Genomic DNA, 18,310 nt, shown 5'->3' with positions numbered 1-18,310 from the left:
ATGCAGTGGGTTGACACATGAGCTACGGAGCCTGTAATGTACCATACAGTGTTAATTTGGGATATATATATAATGTGAGTTACATACCGCACTGCCTCGAGGTAAATCACCTCCTGCAAAGTGTCTTGTTCTCAGTGTGGAGGACATTCATGTCTATTTGTGTGTATTCATCCATGTGCAACGTGAAGCCTTCCAGCCGTCACGGGTCGGGGGTCGGGGGTCAGGGTTTCTCTCAGTCAGTATTACTGTGTAAGGGAGAAGGGTGTGAAGGGTGACTCGTGATCATCTTATGGTTGCCGTGACATCACAGGGTTCCCTTGGTCCAAGAACAGACAGACTCATTTCTCAAGAGTCTAAAGTCAAACCCGATCACAGCCCAGCTCTATGTAGGTCATCCCAGTGAAGTTGTGACATCTTATTGAAAGGTAAGGTGTCTGTTTGGGATGTCCTTGTGCACTAGCACGTCCTCATCACAGTGCCGCTCTAAAGGAGGGGCCAAGGGAGTCACAGCCACCCTGAAACAATTGCTGGCCACCTCTGACAAAAATAATTAGAGGCTGACGTCACTGTCCTTTGCCCTTTTCACAATAGGGCTGCTTTGAAGACCATTCAATATGCTGTCTCTGCTTTTTTACAAAGAACCAAAGGACAGCAGCATCATATCGCCTCAGTGTGTGATTTTAGATAGCATGCTTGGCATTCCAAAAGCAAAAGAAGTGTGACAGGTGTGAACTGTAACACAATGTCAGCCTCTAGTGTGACATATAACATATGCGTCAGCAGCACTTTCTAAACAATAACAATAGCATAACAGAATCAGAATCATGGTAATAATAATTATTTACGTCCCTGTTATTTAGCGACCGATCTTGTCCTCTGCTCAGGGGGTAAGAAACTCCCAGACCTCACTGTCTCACCAACTGGCAGACAGGTTCAGCTGCCGTTCTGCAGCTGCTGCGAGCTGCTTTTCAAATCTCCCTATGGTGGAATGCACACATAAAACGTCAGCAAAACGTCACACTTGTCCTGTCCATTGTCCCGTCCTGCCGGCTGTCCCTTTTACACAGACATTTCAGCACTGTTATTATCTCCATTGCTGAGATTAGCTTCAATAAAAATGAATGGCGAGGCAGAATAAACGCACAACATTCCTGCTTTGAACAGGAAGTGAGAAAGGGGCTTTTTAAGGCTGTGATGCACTCATTTTTAAGGTGAGGGCGAAGGCAGTTGTATCTTGTGAAACTACAAGCTAAGACAACCTAACTCATCCACTGGCATTAACTATGTCAGCATAGCTTGTTGGGAATCAGGCTATATAACACTCCAAAGTTAGGTTAAATATTGGCGATGGAACAAGTGGTGTGACTGTCTTCAAAGGGGTCCCTTTAACTCTCACCTCGAGGCATCTGAATGAAAATGGGTTCTGTGGGTACCCGTGAGTCTCCCCAAAACTTGAAAAGGCTCATTCCCAGTAAATGACAACCAACTTATTAGAAGAGCAAAGAATCACCTAACATAAGTAACATTAAAACAGAATTGAACTCAAAATATTAACTGTACTGGTATTATTCTACGCACACAAGAAAATTAGTAATATTAACTATAAAATAAGAAACCAAAGTAGGTGATTCTTTAACTCTCCATATTGACATAGTTTTCAACTGGCCTATCAACTTCAACAGCATAATAGAATTTGTGAACTTCCATCATGGCTTTTGGTGCCACCCAAAGATTTTCAGTGACTCCATCATCTCCATCTCATTTGCAGGGGGCGCCACTGCCTCATCATGAAGAAGCCATTCAGGCAAAATGAGTTCAGCAGGTTGCTTATGCATGTGTTTATGAGGAGAAATGAAACAGTAGCACCATTCGCATAATTCTTGGACTCTATAAAAAGATATATTTGATCAGCCCATGTAGTTTAGAATAGCTGTATGCTCTTTAGATATATGTGGAGGAGCAAATTATATTATTTGATTACAGGCACGAATGACTGTACATCAGTGGTTCCCTTTTTTTCTGCAGTGCCTCCATAAAGCATAAAATGACTGCACACTTACTAAGTGTTTAATACAAAGGGAACACAATGGATCAAGTAGAATTGTTCCTTTTAATGCATTAGTTTTTGTTATGTGCTGCCAGAGTTATTACACACAAGATTCAACCACCATATTGACCATTAAGTCAAAGCTGTAATTGCCACTTAAACCTGCAGCAACTGCTTTTGTTGGCCTCTTGGGTGCAACAGAAAAAAAAAATGGTAACACAACACAGACATAAAACAGCCTCTCACAAACTCGTTAGCAAACACCTACCCACACCCCCATAGTGGATATGAGGCTCTAAAATTTGTCTCAATAACATACAGCAGTCTAGAATGGACAAGTCATTTCAAGTATCAAGTTTTTCCAGTGCATACCCAAATGTATGAAAACATAAAACAAAACAGATTTTTGGAGGAACAGTTTATTCATTCATATTTACAAGGCAGAACCGATCATGGAGATCTAAGGAACTTCAGAATAAATGATGGATCCTCTTTCCCATTTGAATCTGAGCAAACATTTTACAGCAGACAAATGGCAGGCAAATAATTTGTAATAATATAAATATTGTGCTTTTATCGTCAAAATGAACATTTCAGTTTTTGGAAAGGTCATATCAGCCGTTTCTATGCAAACCTTGCTTACAATATTGGGTGCGACTTGATAAACTGAACCTATAAACTACAATAACTACAGATGAAAAGGCTACACTTTACATTCCTTTACTTCTACTACTTTACTTCTGGATTTCTTGTAATCATTTGGTTCAAAAATAGGCACTCAGTACAGCAAACAAACCTCAAAGTTGAACCCTGTCTTTAACATTCCTACACCAGAAAGGCAAAAGAACAGAAGTGGGATGGCACTTTAGGAACAGACATTACATGAGTCCTAGTTTCTGTTCCAAAGAAGCATAAACATGTTCATGCTTTACGAAGAGCTACATGACCGCGTGACCTCAGTAATGCTACTTAACAACAACACAGAATACACTTTAGAGGAACTTTTCTCCTCTTAAAAATAATCCAGTTGTGCAAAGAAAAAAAAGGCAGGCAGGTGATACAGTTATGAATTACTTTACAAAAATAAAAGTTCTTCCTCCTCTGCCCTCCTGCTACTGTGAGTTGAAGAGATGGAAGACACAAGAAAATCAACTTAACCCAAGAATCGTCCAATCCATAATGCAATTAGGGTGTTTGACAAATGTTTAAACTTCTGTTAAATGGGAGTGTGCTGACATTGTCCCAAATATTCAATAGATAAAGCCACACTAAGATAAAAAAAAACATGAGGGGATGTCATGCCGCTGAAATGGAAATCACAAACTCCACATAAGCTACATAAACTTTATGCTTCTGAAATTTCCTTTCACAGGACGCTGTATACTTCATCAAGTTAGTCGCAGAACATGTTTTCACAATCTGAGCAAATGTTCCCATATGAAACAAATCAGTAAGAATTATAGATATGCACAGTTAATCAAATTAAAGTACAATTATTCGTACAAAGTTTGTGTATTAATTATGGCCACTTTGATACAAATGTCATAAAAAAATAATTGCACATGTTTTGTATATGGTGGGCTAGCATTATATTTATCTTATACATGACATACAGAATGGAATATGCAGACTACATAGTCTAAAATATTGATAAAAAGCATATTTGTTTAAAGGTATACTATGCAGGAATTCCCTTAAAAAAGCAATGTATGGACTCAGACAGAAATAATCCCTCCCAGTCATCACTTATGACCCATCAGAAGTGTTGGGAGGTGTATTTTTCTGCAGAGACTCTGCCTGCATTTTCTTATTTCTGTGTTCGGGACATTTGTGGGTGTGTAGCCACCAGGTACCAGACCATAAGCAGCAGTCGTTCAAGAGACACAGTGCCGAAAAACACAAATATGACGAGACGAAACACTGACTAGAGTCAATCTGGGTTGGCTTTTACTTTAACTTTCGACTTCCCGCATAGTATAGCCTACCTTTAAATGTTCTATGACATCTAAGTGGCCATAACCATGTTACATAAAATAAACATTATATTTTCAGCATATATATATATATATATATATATATATATATATATATATATATATATATGTAAATACATATATATATAATTCTTAAAGATTTTCTCATATGGGTGTTCCAGGCCACAAAATGCAAATGTTCATGTTCCTGTATTTTCAACGCACAAGATGACTGAGGCACATCATAAACACAAGGTACAGTACAGATGTTAGTACATTTTGACATTTCCGAAATGTCAGTACAGCAAAAGAGAGAGCTCAAGAAGGCCTAGGATACAGCAGGTATGAGGCAAATAATAATAATAATTATAAAGATGAAGGAATTTGATGCATTGTAATTTACATCTAACACACATTATATTCACACGAGCCAGCGTGAATATTAATGTGTGCATGGTCAGGTGGTCACACACTGACCCAAGATCAGCATCTGCTACATCAATAATGTTGCTGTGAAACATCTGTGGTCAAGTGTTAAATCTTACATAACATATTTACACATCACTGGCGTCAGGCAAAAAGCTTATATCTCCAGTTGTCAGATTTTCAGAATTGTTGATGTAAAATTTGGCCTTTTTTCTGAGTTCATTTAGTATATTTAATTTATTATTAACCAAAAGTACAATTTTGGAAAATGAAAGCCATCTTCCATGAAATTAAGCTTAAACATCCACAATTGGAGTTACAGTTGTGTCGCCCAACATTGCCACAGTCAAACGTCTTTCTTTAACGTCCCAGTCTATTTGTGTTGCATTATACTGTCAACGTCCTGGTCTTCCAAAGCCTCATGATGATGTAATTATACAATAAGAGTGATACAACAGGTCCGACCACACAGCAGGTTAATGAATCGATGAACCCAACAATAGTTTCCACAGAGAAACACTTCCTGTAACAGAGCGCCGACTTCCATCGTACATTTTCAAGTTGCAGTATGAAACCATCTGGCAGAGAAAGAGAAGGGGTTCCACGTAGAGGGATTAATGAGATGGAGCATTTACCGTCTTGACGGCACAAATCATCGGCTGGATGTTGGTTAAAGACGGAAGCACATAGACTTGTTGGACCCACTGCTTCGTACGGTGATAAAACCAAGGGTTCATGCTCCATACGTTTGTCACACACTGCGTGAAGAAGAGAAGATGGTTGTGGATGATGAAGGCATGACAGGACAATGAAAACATTTTGCTTGTATCATGATCAAATAAAACTCATGCAGTTAAAAGAAATATGTACTTTGTCTCAGTCTGACCCTTTTAAGAGATAAAACAAACTGGAACCCAAATGCCTTCATTACCAATATAATTGTGTTTAAAAATGTGTTAGTTTGTAAATGAAAAAAGGAGATATTACATGATTCTAAAAGTTCATTCCTTGTTTTAATTAACCTCTGAAAGTGAGGAAAGTAAACAAACGGGCCAGTTTGGTCTGTCTGGGCCTTTAAGATCCATGTGTTCAACTGGTCTTGCCTAAATACAGTTACAAGAAACTGTGCTTTGTAGCTAAAATCAGTCCAAGACTGAAGCTTACATTAAAATGGACAGGACCTCGCACAATAAAAGCAAAAGGAGCACTGCTGAGAAAAAAAGGGCACTCGAGGGAAGCTACTCCAAGAAGTGGAAAAACAAGTCCCTCTTACGACCAAGTATCAGCGTAAAGATCTGCAAACTAAAGGCAGATACCCCCTCTGACAAAGGAGGCCTATCAACTGAAAGAATCTGAGTCTGAATGTAAATGTACCGAGACACCCTGCACGAATAACAACAAATCCTTCTCCCACATTCACGCTGTCTGCTCCACTTCCCAACAATAGACAGACCACATCGGCTGAGCTCTCTCTCCACAGGCCACTATGTTCATGTAAATGTGATGAATGTCTCTGCAATACAGCAGATGCACATAATTATCATTACCTTTAACTGTTGCACACTGTTTCTTTGTTATTTATGATTTGTTACCTACATTCCCATGGCCTTTGACTCAGCAAAAATTTACAGTACACTCAAATATTCTGCTTGTTTTGTTTCTGTTTAAGAAAGAACTAAGCTGAAAAAAAATGGATCCCCACTCAGTAGTTCCAGAAGAAGGATTTAAAAGTAATGTTTCAAGCACACCACCTCCTCAGACTTGTGATAAAAAAAGAAACCACCATCTCAAATACCCACGATGCACATACAAGCAAATAACTGACATTGATTATTAGGTTTTAAATGCAATAAACACCGGATTGCTTAAAAACTGCATGACATGACTGCATTCACAAAACATGGAGCCACATCTGGGCCCTTACAAGAAATACAACAGTGTTTTTTATTACCTTCGGCTGCGAAGTTCTGTCCTTCTCATAATCCTTGATCTACAATCATCGACTTCGGCCTGAAATGAAAGATTAAAAAACTTTTAAAAAGTTGGAGGGATGACACCTTACCAATAACTAATGAAGCAAAATGTCCGATGTGAAAATATGATTTTAAAATCCAGGTTGGGTCAGTACCTCTCTGACTTTTTAATTGGCTCCTGTGGGACTGACTGCTGCTGCTCCTGCTGTCTGTGCTCCTGCTCCATCCTACACACAAACACAAACACACACACACACACACACACACACACACACACACAGTTATTGTAGGCATTTTGGGTGATGCCCAGTTACTGTAGAATTTAAAGGCAGCGCATTAAAATTCAGCTTTAGTGCTTAAAGACAGTTCATTATGTGTGATTCTGTACGAGCAATATATATGTATGAGTGAATAATCTTATCAACTGTATTTTACCTTTCCCTCCGTGCTTTAATCCTCTCCTCGTCAAATCTGAAAATGAGAAACACTGTTATATCCTCCAGTAAATCCAAGTTCTTTTAAAGGACTACAGCACTAATCTCGTTTTACTTTCATTCAGAGACATTAGGTGTCACATTAGACTTGTTCTCCGCCAGATTTACAGGAATAATGATTTCCAGGAGTAGCTGCTGCCTGCAGGCTGGGATCAGTGTGCTACAGCTCGTTTTCTCCATCTAGTGTTCAGAGATACTTACTGCACCACACACTCAGGAACATGGACGTGCTCCATGGGGACGATCTCTGCCAGCTCATCCAGGCTGTGGACGTACTGGATCTTATTCATGAACTTCACACTGCAGAGGACAACAGCAACACAACCAAAGTTACAGTCACTGCATCACTGATGTCACAGTAACAAAATGATTAGAAGCATGGTTCAGTCCTCATCAGCTGACTGTGATCACTACTTCAAAAAGCATTTTAACTAGTGCACCAACTTTTGTAGATTCCCCAGTCTGAAACATAATTGTTCAGCTGTTGGTGTGTGTGTTTACCTGATAAAAGGCCTTGATATAGCCAGGACGGTGCGTATGAACCAGGTGGGATGAGCGATTACCAAAGACTTCAGGTTTTTCCTCAGTCTGCCACAAAGCAAATAACAAGTCGATTCAGTTCTGTTATTGTTTGCAAAAAATATAAAAACTATTAAATTGATAACTAAGAGGAAGTTATCTCTAAACAGAGTCAAGCTGCAAATTTAGCCTCTGACTCATCCTCATTACTGACTGACAGCAAGTGACAACTTCTATTAACCGTCCCTTTGTATCTGTCACTATCAATGTCATGCATTTCTGTATGCTAATGGTGAAGAGCGCTCAGCAGATAAATATAGCACAGGGGGCCTAATTCATAATTCAGTTCAGGAAAGTAAGTTTTAAAAGGCTGCATGCGAAATTCAGAACGTAGGAGTTGTCTGGAGACGGTCCAAAACATGGAGGTGGCTGAGCCAGCTGCTGGCAACAAACAGTGCTAACTCCATGAACAGCACTAAAACAACAGCAACAGTGTTAACCAGGGAGGAACCAAAGGGTGAGTGCTACGCTTCCACACCAACACCATCCCAGTTTCAGCAGTAATTGCTGTATGAACGCAGTGCAAAGTGAGCCAGTGGAATACACACATGCACGCACGGCCAAACTGGCTACAACAACAAACCACAGAGAAGCTCAGATTACAACACACACAGAAGGAGTATGACTTAATTCTCTGCTTAGGACGCCATCACTCCACTACTTCTTTACATAGGAAATAGTGCTTTGCCTCTATATTAATGCTCTGAATGTTGCACAAAGAACCTTTAATATTAATCACAATCATAGTCAATATGTTGGAGTAGTTTCTCATAGTTTCCCACCTTCTGTCAATCATTTGGTAACATTTCTTCAGCCAGCTGATCCCAGGCATCTTACTCCGAGGAGTGGCTCCATTCATGTAGATGATCAGGTAATCTTCAGCCACGAGCATCTCCAGGCTGCTCACTACGTACCTGGAGGAGTGAGACAGCATCATGGGCAGACATCATTTGACAGAGCCATGTTACTTTCCTACCAGATATGATAATAATGGTTACTCTGACTTAGGGCCTGGTGCTCGGTTTGTATATTCAGTAATTCATCCATGCACATTATCAAAACCTGAACGTGAAAACTAAAAGTCACTCACAGGAAGAGGTTCTCCATGATGTAGTGGTAGTCTGGACAGCTGCTGTCAGGCAGGTAACACGCAGAGAAAACAATGATGGCATTGAGGCCCTCGCCATAATAACCTGATGGGAGAGAGATTCAGTTAACGGACTGTAACAACAGCTTAGTAGTATGCTGATTCTTTAACATGAATGCTGGTCTTCTCAGGAGTTTGCCCCTTTTAATATAATGTTTTTAAGGCTGTAACTTTGGTATAATACTGGCAACCATCTTCCAAAGTGATCTGATTGATTTCTCTCCTGTCACTTACCTCCGTGTGTGATGACCCGGAGGTAAGGTCTGATGACCTGCATGTCAATACGATGCTCCTGTTCTCCAATGATCACAGTCCTCCAGAGGCGTCCATTGTTAGCATTCCCCTCCCCATCCACATCTCCTGAACCATCAGCTGGACCTGCTTTGGCTGAGGCCACTGGTGTATCATCTGGACGGACACAGAACAGAGTTTGTTCTTAATTCAGCACTGAAATATGTACTACGCTGGACAGGTTCCAGTAAAACTTATTGTCTATATATTGTGTGTGAGCTCCTTTCAAATGAGGTTTTGGTTCAGCATTTGAATTAGGATTACATTTAGATTTGGCAAAACTACAATTACGTTTTGTGTTACTGTCTGAGAATAAAGACTGACATTTATTCAGGATTAAGACTCAGGTTTGTGGTGAAATTTTACATTAGTTTTAAGTTAGATATTCCAACTTCAGTCAGTTGTAGATACACTTATTAGGACTATTTTCAGATTGTAAGACCAAAGTGGGTGTTGACTCGGAGAGGGTTAAAATATATAAACATAGTAAGAAAAAAAAGTTATATGTACAGTACTGTTAAAGTTGGTTAAAAGTGCTTTATATTTAAAAAAAAAAAAAAAAAAGATTAAAACAATTCTGTACGTCAGTTAAATAAAATCATGCAAATAAAAGTACTGAAAATTAAACTGAAAATACTAACTAATACTAAAATACTAAATAAGAGCAAAGTAAACATATAAAAACATAAAATATTAGGACTGAAAAAAAGTTACTGTATCTGCAAGCTTCAGTAGCCTATGTAAAAACTGATAGATATTATAAAAGATATTCCATCAATATTCATATGAACAATTACTGCATTTAAACTGAGCATAAATCAGCATAATCTTACTGCTAGTTTTTAAAGGTGAGTGTTATGGTTTAGCACAGCTATAATAAAGGAGTTATAACAGTCAACAGTCATGTGTGTTTTTAACCACTTACCCTCCCACTCCAGCTCGTTGCCATTGGTGATGAACTCCAGTGAGTCTGTCTCATCAGGCGTATCGATGTCATCAACGTTGATGTCCAGGTCATCCGGTGTATCCAGGAAGTCATCTGACAGCAAAGAGCCCTCGCTTTGGTCCAGGGAAAGGTTCATCTCTGGGGCAACCAGTGTGCGCCGTTTGCGGTGGGTGGAGGACATTCCGCCGCCACCTCCTCCTCCAGGTGGGCTCACATTCAGGGAGTTAGGAGGAGCTGCAGCAAGACAGATCAGAAAAGTTAACTGGTGTCAGAAAGCAGGGTTATTATGGTTGACCAGTCAGTGGCCCTCCACTCCCCAGAGTTACTTACAGGCTCTGTCGTCTGTGAGACCACAAGAGGGATCCATGTCTCCGTACTCTGGTAGTGGTCTGGAGGGAAACACACATTAATGACTTTTACTGGGTCTTAACTAATAAAAAAAGCAACCTAAACTTTGGCTAATACGTAGATTTGACTTAATGGAACAGTATGTAGTGTTACCAGCTCACCCTTTTCCCCCTTTAAGGGCGGTGGCCTTGTGGGTAACCTGTGAGGGTGTGACGTGTGCTTCATGGTGTGTGTGTGTGTAAAGGGAAGCAGCTCTCTCAAGGTGTCATGGTGAAGACGGCAGGTGGCAAAGAGTGTTGATAATCAGCAGAATTAAGTCTATAAGCTTAGGGCTACTGTTAAACCTAATGAGAAGGCCACGTTTATGGTATCCTTCCTTCTGCAGGGTGGTCCGGACCGCTGGAAGCTAGTTACCAGCTAATAACGAGCAAAGCTAATTTAATGTTAATAAGCCAGCGTGTTCCCAACTATGGTTTGGAGATAGTAAACCGTCACTAAGAGAGAGTAGGATTTTAGTGGCATCTAGAGGTGGAGATTGCAGATTACAATGGAGATTGCAGATTACAATCAGCTGAAACTTCTCCCATGTGCCAAGCATGAACTTCCTGTTGGGATTCCGTCAATGTTCATTGTTCAGGAGGTTTTTAGCAGGAGCTGAATTATCCACAGAGGTCTCTTCCTCTCCAAAACGAATGGACTAGGTGGTTTAAAACACTGAATGAAGCAGTTTCACTTACAAATCAGTGTTTCCCGATGCTGCTCTGCTCATCACAGACAGGCCGCCAGCCCAGCATCTGCTAATGCGTGCTCACTGATAACTCAAGATCCAGACATTCAGAGGGTTTTCTCCAGGAGCCGAATTATTCACAGAGGTCTCGTCTCTTCAAAAATAATCAGAGGTGGGTAGTAACTAGTTACATTTACTCAGTTACATTTACTTGAGTAACTTTTTGGATAAATTGTACTTTTCAGAGTAGTTTTAATGCAAAANTTATTTTACAAATAAATCAGACGTTACTCAATAGTTACTCAGTACTTGAGTAGTTTTTTCACCAAATACTCTTTTACTCTTATTCAAGTAATTATTTGGATGACTACTTTTTACTTTTACTTGAGTAATATTGTTCTAAAGTATCAGTACTCTTACTTGAGTACAATATTTGGCTAACCTACCCACCTCTGAAAATAATGGAGCCAGTGATTTAAACCGATAAAATGACTGAATAAAGCACATTCACGTAGAAAAATAATTGTTTTTCTGATGCGGCTCATTATGGAGGGGCTGCTACACAAAAATGCGAATGGCCTTTTATAGAGCCAGTGTTTGATTTGCCCCTTCTGCACTACTGCAGAAACATGGCAGTGCAACATGGCGGACTCCATGGACAACAAACCGCTTCTTATGTAGATATTTAACGGCTCATTCTTATTTTCAGGTGATGATACAACAAAGAAAACACAAATATTGTATCGTATTCCATTTTTGCCAATATATCCCCCTACATCCTACACACCTGACCTTTAACCTTGGTTGTGTTTCTGCTGTCTGTCCTAGTAGTCTCTAACTATGGCCTCACAATTACATGTAACACTGTGATTAGGATGGTGTTCAATGGACCAGTAGAGGCGTGTGTGTTGTCACTGATCTGGCTAAGCACTAAAAAGAGGAGAAAGCAGAAGAGGAAAGAGATGGTAATTAACTTCTCTCTGGGGAGAGATGAAGATTACAGGGCTGCCAGGCAGGGCGTGAGAGGGGAGGAGAAAGGGAGGTGGGAGAAACAGAGGAGAAAGAAGGAGAAATAAAAGATAGAGAATGAGTGGAAGAGAGAGAAGAGATTCAGCTCTCTGTCCCTTTTAGCCGCTTGTTATTTACTGTTGACACCTTGTGCAGAAGGAGGAGCGAACAGGAGGTCAAAATCCTGCTCTGCATATGTTTGTGCAGCATGTGCCCATCTGTGTGTTTATTTGCAAGTAGGCAAAACAATGCGCATTGGGACAGAAGTGTTTTTTGCATGTTAGCAACAACACCCAGTGCAACCAGAGACCTGGAATTAGGGTTGTACAACTACAGGATTCAGACACAAGAGATGCAGAGAGCTACAGCGCAGTGTCGTTCAGCAGAGAGGAGTTTTAGCTGCATTCCTGTGAAAGCCAACTGCCTCATCCTCCCATCTTGAGGAGGAAAGTGTGTGCTCCTCCTGAGCCAACAATACTGGCTTTAGCCCAGAGAAACATGCACTGATGAATGATCCGACCCTCTTCCCCTGGGGACCCCTGCGGTGATTACTAGTCTAACGCTTCCTTTGTCAGAAATGGAGCCAAATCTATACACAGATTTTGTCTTCTAACAGAAGCAAGATAATCTCTTTTGTTCATGTTCATGGCTGCATTGTCATTCAGCTATAAACAGCAATATCAGGAGGAATCGATGATGCTTACCTTCTGGAAACAGCACAGGGCTGCTGTTGTCAAATCCAATTCAAATGAGCTTTATAACCTCACACACCTTAATGTTTGGTTTGCTTACTCATTCCCTGTCTTCTCAGCTGAAGCAGAGCATCTCTAAGAGGCTGCCCTGATAATCCACTTGCTGCTGGCTGCTCCTGCGTCTGTGTCTGTCTCTAACCAAAACCTGCCACCATTTTCCTGGCGATGCTGTGTTGTTGATCGGTGACTGCTGTTGCGTCACATGACGTAGCCTGAGACCATTTACAGACAGGGCTGCACCTGCTCCCTGGCTTCCTGCCTCCCAATCGGGCAGAGGAAGAAGGGGAGGAGGGAGGAGGATGGAGACAGAAGGAGGGAGCGCAGCACTGACTGTTCTGCCCTGCTCTTTTTCTGCCCATCAAGCTCTGCATCTCAGACTCTGAACACTTACATCCCCCAGATTTTTTAAAGCTTTCTGTTGCCATCCTTCATTTATTGTTCTCTCTGTTTCTTTTTCTTACTGTGAACAGAAATTAAATGTCAATCTGTGCTCAATCCCTAACATAATAATCAATAAAACCTTCAGTTACAGTAGCAAAATATTTAGCTCTACTGTTGCTCAGACAGTAGAACATAAAAAGATAAGGCTATAATTACAATGAGTATGTTTTTATAAGATTAAAAAGTGTCAGTATTACAAAAATGACTACTATAAACAGCACGGCTTCTAAATCCACCCAGCATTGGAAGCAATATGGTGCAGATGGCCCATAAGGAAACCCTGTTTGGCGATTAATCCATAATTTACTGCACAATTAATTCTAAAAAAATTAGCCATTCAGTCATAAATTAAAATATAATTCATATTCATCAGCACACAAACACAAGAGTATGCCTTATAGCTACAGGCTCACACACAGCTCTAAGACACTGTGAGGTGACAGTGCTAACCACGCCACCGTGCAGCCCTAATTTAAGACATGAACTTTAAAAAGAATGTATTCATAGAGCCATATGTATTAGAAAATCATGAACAACCAAAGAGCTGATAGAACAATGACAAAGAAGCCTTATTAAGTTTGTATAATACATTCATTCATTCATTTTTTCCGTAATTGCTTGTCCTGATACAGGGTCGTGGATATGCTGGAGCCTATCCCAGCTGTCATTGGGCGAGAGGATGGGTACACCCAGAACAGGTCGCCAGACTATCACAGGGCTGACACATAGATTTACAATTTAAAGTAACCAATTAACCTAACATACATGTCTTATGGTTGTGGGAGGAAGCTGGAGCACCTGGAGAGGACATGTAAACTCTGCAGAGAGGGACCCGGCAGGCTGGTGGATTCGAACCTCAAACCCTCTTGATGTGAGGCAACAGTACTAATCACTGCACCACTGTGCCACCCAGTATGAAAGACTGTTTAAAATATATCACTTAGTCCGAGCTTGTCAGTTTAATCAATGATAGAAAAGGCGTCCCTTAAGGAAGAAGGTTGGGAACCACTGCTCTAAAAATGCCATAATGACAGCTTTTTGCTGAGCTGTCTCATAGTTATCCACGTCCAGCATCAAACAGTTGTCTATATCTGACTTCAAAAGGACATTTCATTGATGATAAGCAGTAGAAAGTAAAAGGATCCCACCTGGGGAAGTCTTCATCCTGCCACTCGTCTTTCACTTCCAAGTTCTCCATTCGTAGAGTTGCCTCTGTGGTGCCCATCCCTCAGAGAGGAGAGCCGGGGCCTGGGGGTGTGAAGAGAAGCATTTATCTATGAACCCCATTTACAGTAACAAAGGAAAGCTGTCACATCAAATGAGTGTACTAACTAGACAGTCAGCGTCATGGCTGCACTGCAGGAACACGTGTCTGACTTAGATGACAAAGGGAGAAGTCGGCATTGTTGGAGGATTTTACCCATATGATTTTTCATCACAATTTGGGGGCTGTAACCGCTCTTCAGTCACATGGTTTTTATCCCTCTGCCCAGTGGAGCACATGTGAGAGGCATGTGACTGAGTCAGGCAGAGCCCAATTTCTGAGCTCTCCTCAAAGTCAAATATCACAAACAAATTTCCTCCTGGGTGGAATTTAAGAGGCCAATGAGGAGGACGACATGCACCCCTAATCCTCCCTCGCTGCTCCCTAATCCTACTGCACATATGTGGCTGCTGCCCGTTTGATATCTGCTCACACTCAGGCTTCACGTCACCAATAGAACTTCTCTTCTGATCTAATATTCATTCATTTGCACTCAAGAGTTTGAAGACAGTTCCCATACTGATATGATACAGTGATTACACACTGACTGCATAATCAATAGTGGCATTAAGGTGCACTCCACTCTGATAAACTACAGGATTTAAAGCTGATATCCAGGTGGATTATCACAACACAATAGTGATAGATTAAAGGTGACGTAGGCGGTTTGAGTTTGGCCTTCCTGGGCAAAAATCGCAAAATAAACCTTGAGAGTATTCTAATTTAAGTGATCTGAGAAAACACTAGACTTCTGCACCTCAGCTTGGCCAACACATTCTCAGTCCGACCGCGTCACATATTGACGTTTGACTTTCCACGTCAACATATGACATGCAAGGTACCCTGGGTGCGTTGGCTGTTGCCGCTCTTGGATGCCATGTCAAGGTCTGCCTGTTACATGCATTATCTGTTTTCAAAATACACTTCCATTTTCACAGGAATTGTACTGGTTACATACAGTAACCAGTACAACATCGTGAATTGAGGGTTTTTTTCTTCAGCAACAAACATGGTTTGGGTTTAGGAAAAAAGAAGGTTTGGCTTTACAATCTTACGAGAAGCCAACACCGGCCTCCCAGGTGAAAGACTTTGGCTGCCTTGATGTTGTTGTTGTCCCGCTGCATTTCCCCCTGACAGGTGCTGTTTAACAATAATGGCGATCAGTGGCGTATCATGCCGACGTGAAAGGATGGTTTTTTTTGTTGGTGTCAAATGCTGGAGGTCACCGACCACGTGCTGGATTTCGATGACTTTGGAGTGATACTGGGTTGACTTAGCTCTGTTTCCAAGGTTTATAAAATCTAGCCCGTGACGGGATACTCTCACCAATCACAGGCCAAGTTTAAAGAGAGCACATGTCAATCAAGTCAATCACTACTCATGAACTGCAGTCACACTGTCAGACTAGGCAGCGCTGATCAAACATGAATCAAGATTTTGTCACTGCATTGCCTGTTTCTCGCCTCATGTTTTCAGAAACATATATCAGTGTACTGTTTAGCCAACCTTGCCTCCTAGAAACTATGTTTGTTACTAAACTGCTCTTTTAATAACATTGCTGTAGCAACGTAACTGCTGCCTGGAGACAACGCTTGGAGACGTTTCTTTCAGGTAACAAAACACTACACTCATTTACCATGTAAGTGCTGCAAGAAGACGGTTGAGGAGGATAATGGGCGTATACAGTCCAGGACTTTGACACCAGAACCTTAGATTTGCATCAAGACTGTTGTAGGTTTAGGCAACAAATGCACTTTGGTTAAAGGAAGATTGTGATTTTGTTTAAATGTTAATAAAAAATGTAATAAAAAATTCATAATGCTGTAGTCACATGAGTGGATACTGATTGCTTATTTTGGGGGAAAACAACTGAACTACATTTTCAGTGAACATTTTGGTGATAGGTTCAGTGTCAACATTTTTGCGACTTGCCATATACATTAGTTAGCAACATCTCCTCATAATGTTAATAGAAAATATAACTTCCTCTTCATTACATTTCCCTCAAAATGTATTGGCTGTTTTATATTAGTTATATAATTATTAGTTAGTTATTTAGTTTGTGACCTTGCCACCATGTCAGCAACGCCCACCAGTTGGAGAAAACATTCTCATTTTAAACAGAATTTCATATTTGATCAGCACTGCCCAGTTTATCAGTTTGACCACAGTCCACAAGCAGTGTATGACATGATTGACAGCTGCGTCAGAGATGCCTCTGCTCTGATTTCTTGTTTTTAAGGATTCCTGCAAATGCAAAAATGCAAATGCAACACCAGGAGGAGGCAGAGGAACACAGTTTTTTCACAGGTTTACTGCCTCATGCTCTACTGTCTGGATGTAGCGACAGTAAAATAAAAACTTTTGGTCATATTTGCTAAAAAAAAAAGTGACCTACTGTAGCTTTAAATACGGAAGCACAGGTCTGTTTTAGCTGGTGAACGCATGAGAGAGCACTGTAGATATTTAATTGGATGTAGAGTCCTGTTGTCTTTGTAGTTCTCCACTCAAGTATAAAATCCACAGTGTCTGAGCAGGTTCTGCTGAGTGACAGAGGATCCCCAGGTTTGTGTTGGAGGTTATACTTAGAAACAGACACTCTGAGGAGAGGCACAATGTAAGAGCTTTTTCAGACTACAGCGCAACAAAAATACTGTTGTGGTTATCCCGACACTCTTGTCAGCATATTGTTGATCACAATGATAAATAATGCAGCATAGATTCCTGTGATATGATAACTAGAACGAGTGGAGTGGTTTTGGTGATTTTGGCAGTGACACTTGTGACTAAACTGGAAAAAAGCCAAGTCTAACATAGAGGAAATTATTCATTTCTGCAGGGCTGACATTGCACAGAAGGAGCAAAGCAAAGATAAATGATTTTACTAAACATCACACACCTGTTTGTAGCAGGTCAGAGTCTCATACACTTCAATGGGACAACACCCCGAAGAAGAAAGCGGTAGTGTGTGGTTGGGAGAGCAGAAGCCAGAACAAATCATTTATCATCACTGACAATAATGATGTTCTTTCTTACATTGGCAGGCTAGAAAAAAATCATGTAATAGTAAGTGAAATTATTCCAACAATCATTTCAGATTTCAAAAAAATGCTGTGTGGAGAAATTGACCTTTAGCTTAGGATGTAACCCGGTATATGTGCAAGTAAAACACTATGTTCCCGCATACTGTGCTGCCCACGTTCCCTCATCCTGCCTGAAAATGTCAATGTTGGAGAAAAGAAATCTGCAAAATGAATTGCCACCAATGTGCAGCACATTACACTCACAGAGTAAAATGGCCTCGCAGTCTTTCTGGGTCATCCCAAATGTAACAGCCAAAAGGAAATCCATCTAAATGGATTTCATGTGTTTATGCACAATCCAATGTGCATGCAGTCAATATAAGCCGTCTGCCAGGTACAGCGAGCAGAACAGAGATGCAAGGACATTAATTCAGTCACTATACTCACATGAGCGGTGTGAGATCCTCTCTAAAGCTCTCGCTCGTCTGTGTGTCCTCCCTCCTCCTCAGCAGAAGACTAGAGATTCTAGAGCAGAAAGTCCTGATCCTCCACACCAACAGAGAAGCAGAGGTCAGGCTGAAATTTCTCCTCTCACGCTCCCTGTCTTTCACTCATTCACATGCACACACACACACTGATGCACAGACACAGCCATACAGTGTCCTCGATGTCAGCCGCTAGCCAGCAGCAGGTGTCTGAGGACAGGGGGCACCTCTGTGCTGGACTCCCCCTCTTCTCCTCCGCCTCTGGCCACCTTTGTTGGGGAAAGACTGGCCGTGAAGAGCGAGCCGACAGCCTGCCTCTCAGCTCGTACGTCCACACCACCAAGACACAAAATTCCTTTAATCAGAATGCATCTGCTCTGGCATCA

The 18,310-nt window shown here is 41.0% G+C and overlaps 1 protein-coding gene across 2 annotated transcripts; it reads right to left on the bottom strand.

Annotated features, from left to right (window-relative positions):
- Nucleotides 1-2,187: 2,187 nt before the first annotated feature.
- On the bottom strand, nucleotides 2,188-18,062 carry atcaya (ATCAY kinesin light chain interacting caytaxin a). Of its 2 annotated transcripts, XM_050055944.1 has the most exons (13): nucleotides 17,887-18,062; nucleotides 14,301-14,400; nucleotides 10,207-10,265; nucleotides 9,856-10,110; nucleotides 8,874-9,047; nucleotides 8,583-8,685; nucleotides 8,275-8,406; nucleotides 7,415-7,501; nucleotides 7,115-7,213; nucleotides 6,855-6,890; nucleotides 6,575-6,646; nucleotides 6,398-6,456; nucleotides 2,188-5,204 (listed from the first exon to the last, which is right to left on the bottom strand). In XM_050055944.1, the coding sequence occupies exons 2-12, from the start codon at nucleotides 14,375-14,377 to the stop codon at nucleotides 6,423-6,425; spliced, it is 1,128 nt and encodes a 375-aa protein (XP_049911901.1). In that variant the 5' UTR covers nucleotides 14,378-14,400; nucleotides 17,887-18,062; the 3' UTR covers nucleotides 2,188-5,204; nucleotides 6,398-6,422. The 2 variants fall into 2 exon arrangements, with proteins under 2 accessions (XP_049911901.1, XP_049911902.1); XM_050055945.1 differs by lacking the exons at nucleotides 14,301-14,400; nucleotides 17,887-18,062 and adding an exon at nucleotides 12,664-12,899 and having other exon boundaries at nucleotides 2,189-5,204.
- Nucleotides 18,063-18,310: the final 248 nt, after the last annotated feature.

Source organism: Epinephelus moara, chromosome 10 (assembly GCF_006386435.1).
Source record: "Epinephelus moara isolate mb chromosome 10, YSFRI_EMoa_1.0, whole genome shotgun sequence".
NCBI lineage: Eukaryota > Metazoa > Chordata > Actinopteri > Perciformes > Serranidae > Epinephelus > Epinephelus moara.
This window is presented reverse-complemented; position numbering and strand designations above follow the sequence as displayed.

Excerpts from the sequence above, each read along its gene's own strand:
- atcaya (XM_050055944.1), bottom strand. The coding sequence starts at position 14,377 with ATGGGCACCACAGAGGCAACTCTACGAATGGAGAACTTGGAAGTGAAA. Across the intron at positions 10,111-10,206 it reads TCTCACAGACGACAGAGCCT|CTCCTCCTAACTCCCTGAAT; the intron begins GTAAGTAACTCT and ends GTCTTGCTGCAG. Across the intron at positions 6,891-7,114 it reads GTTCCTGAGTGTGTGGTGCA|ATTTGACGAGGAGAGGATTA; the intron begins GTAAGTATCTCT and ends TCTCATTTTCAG.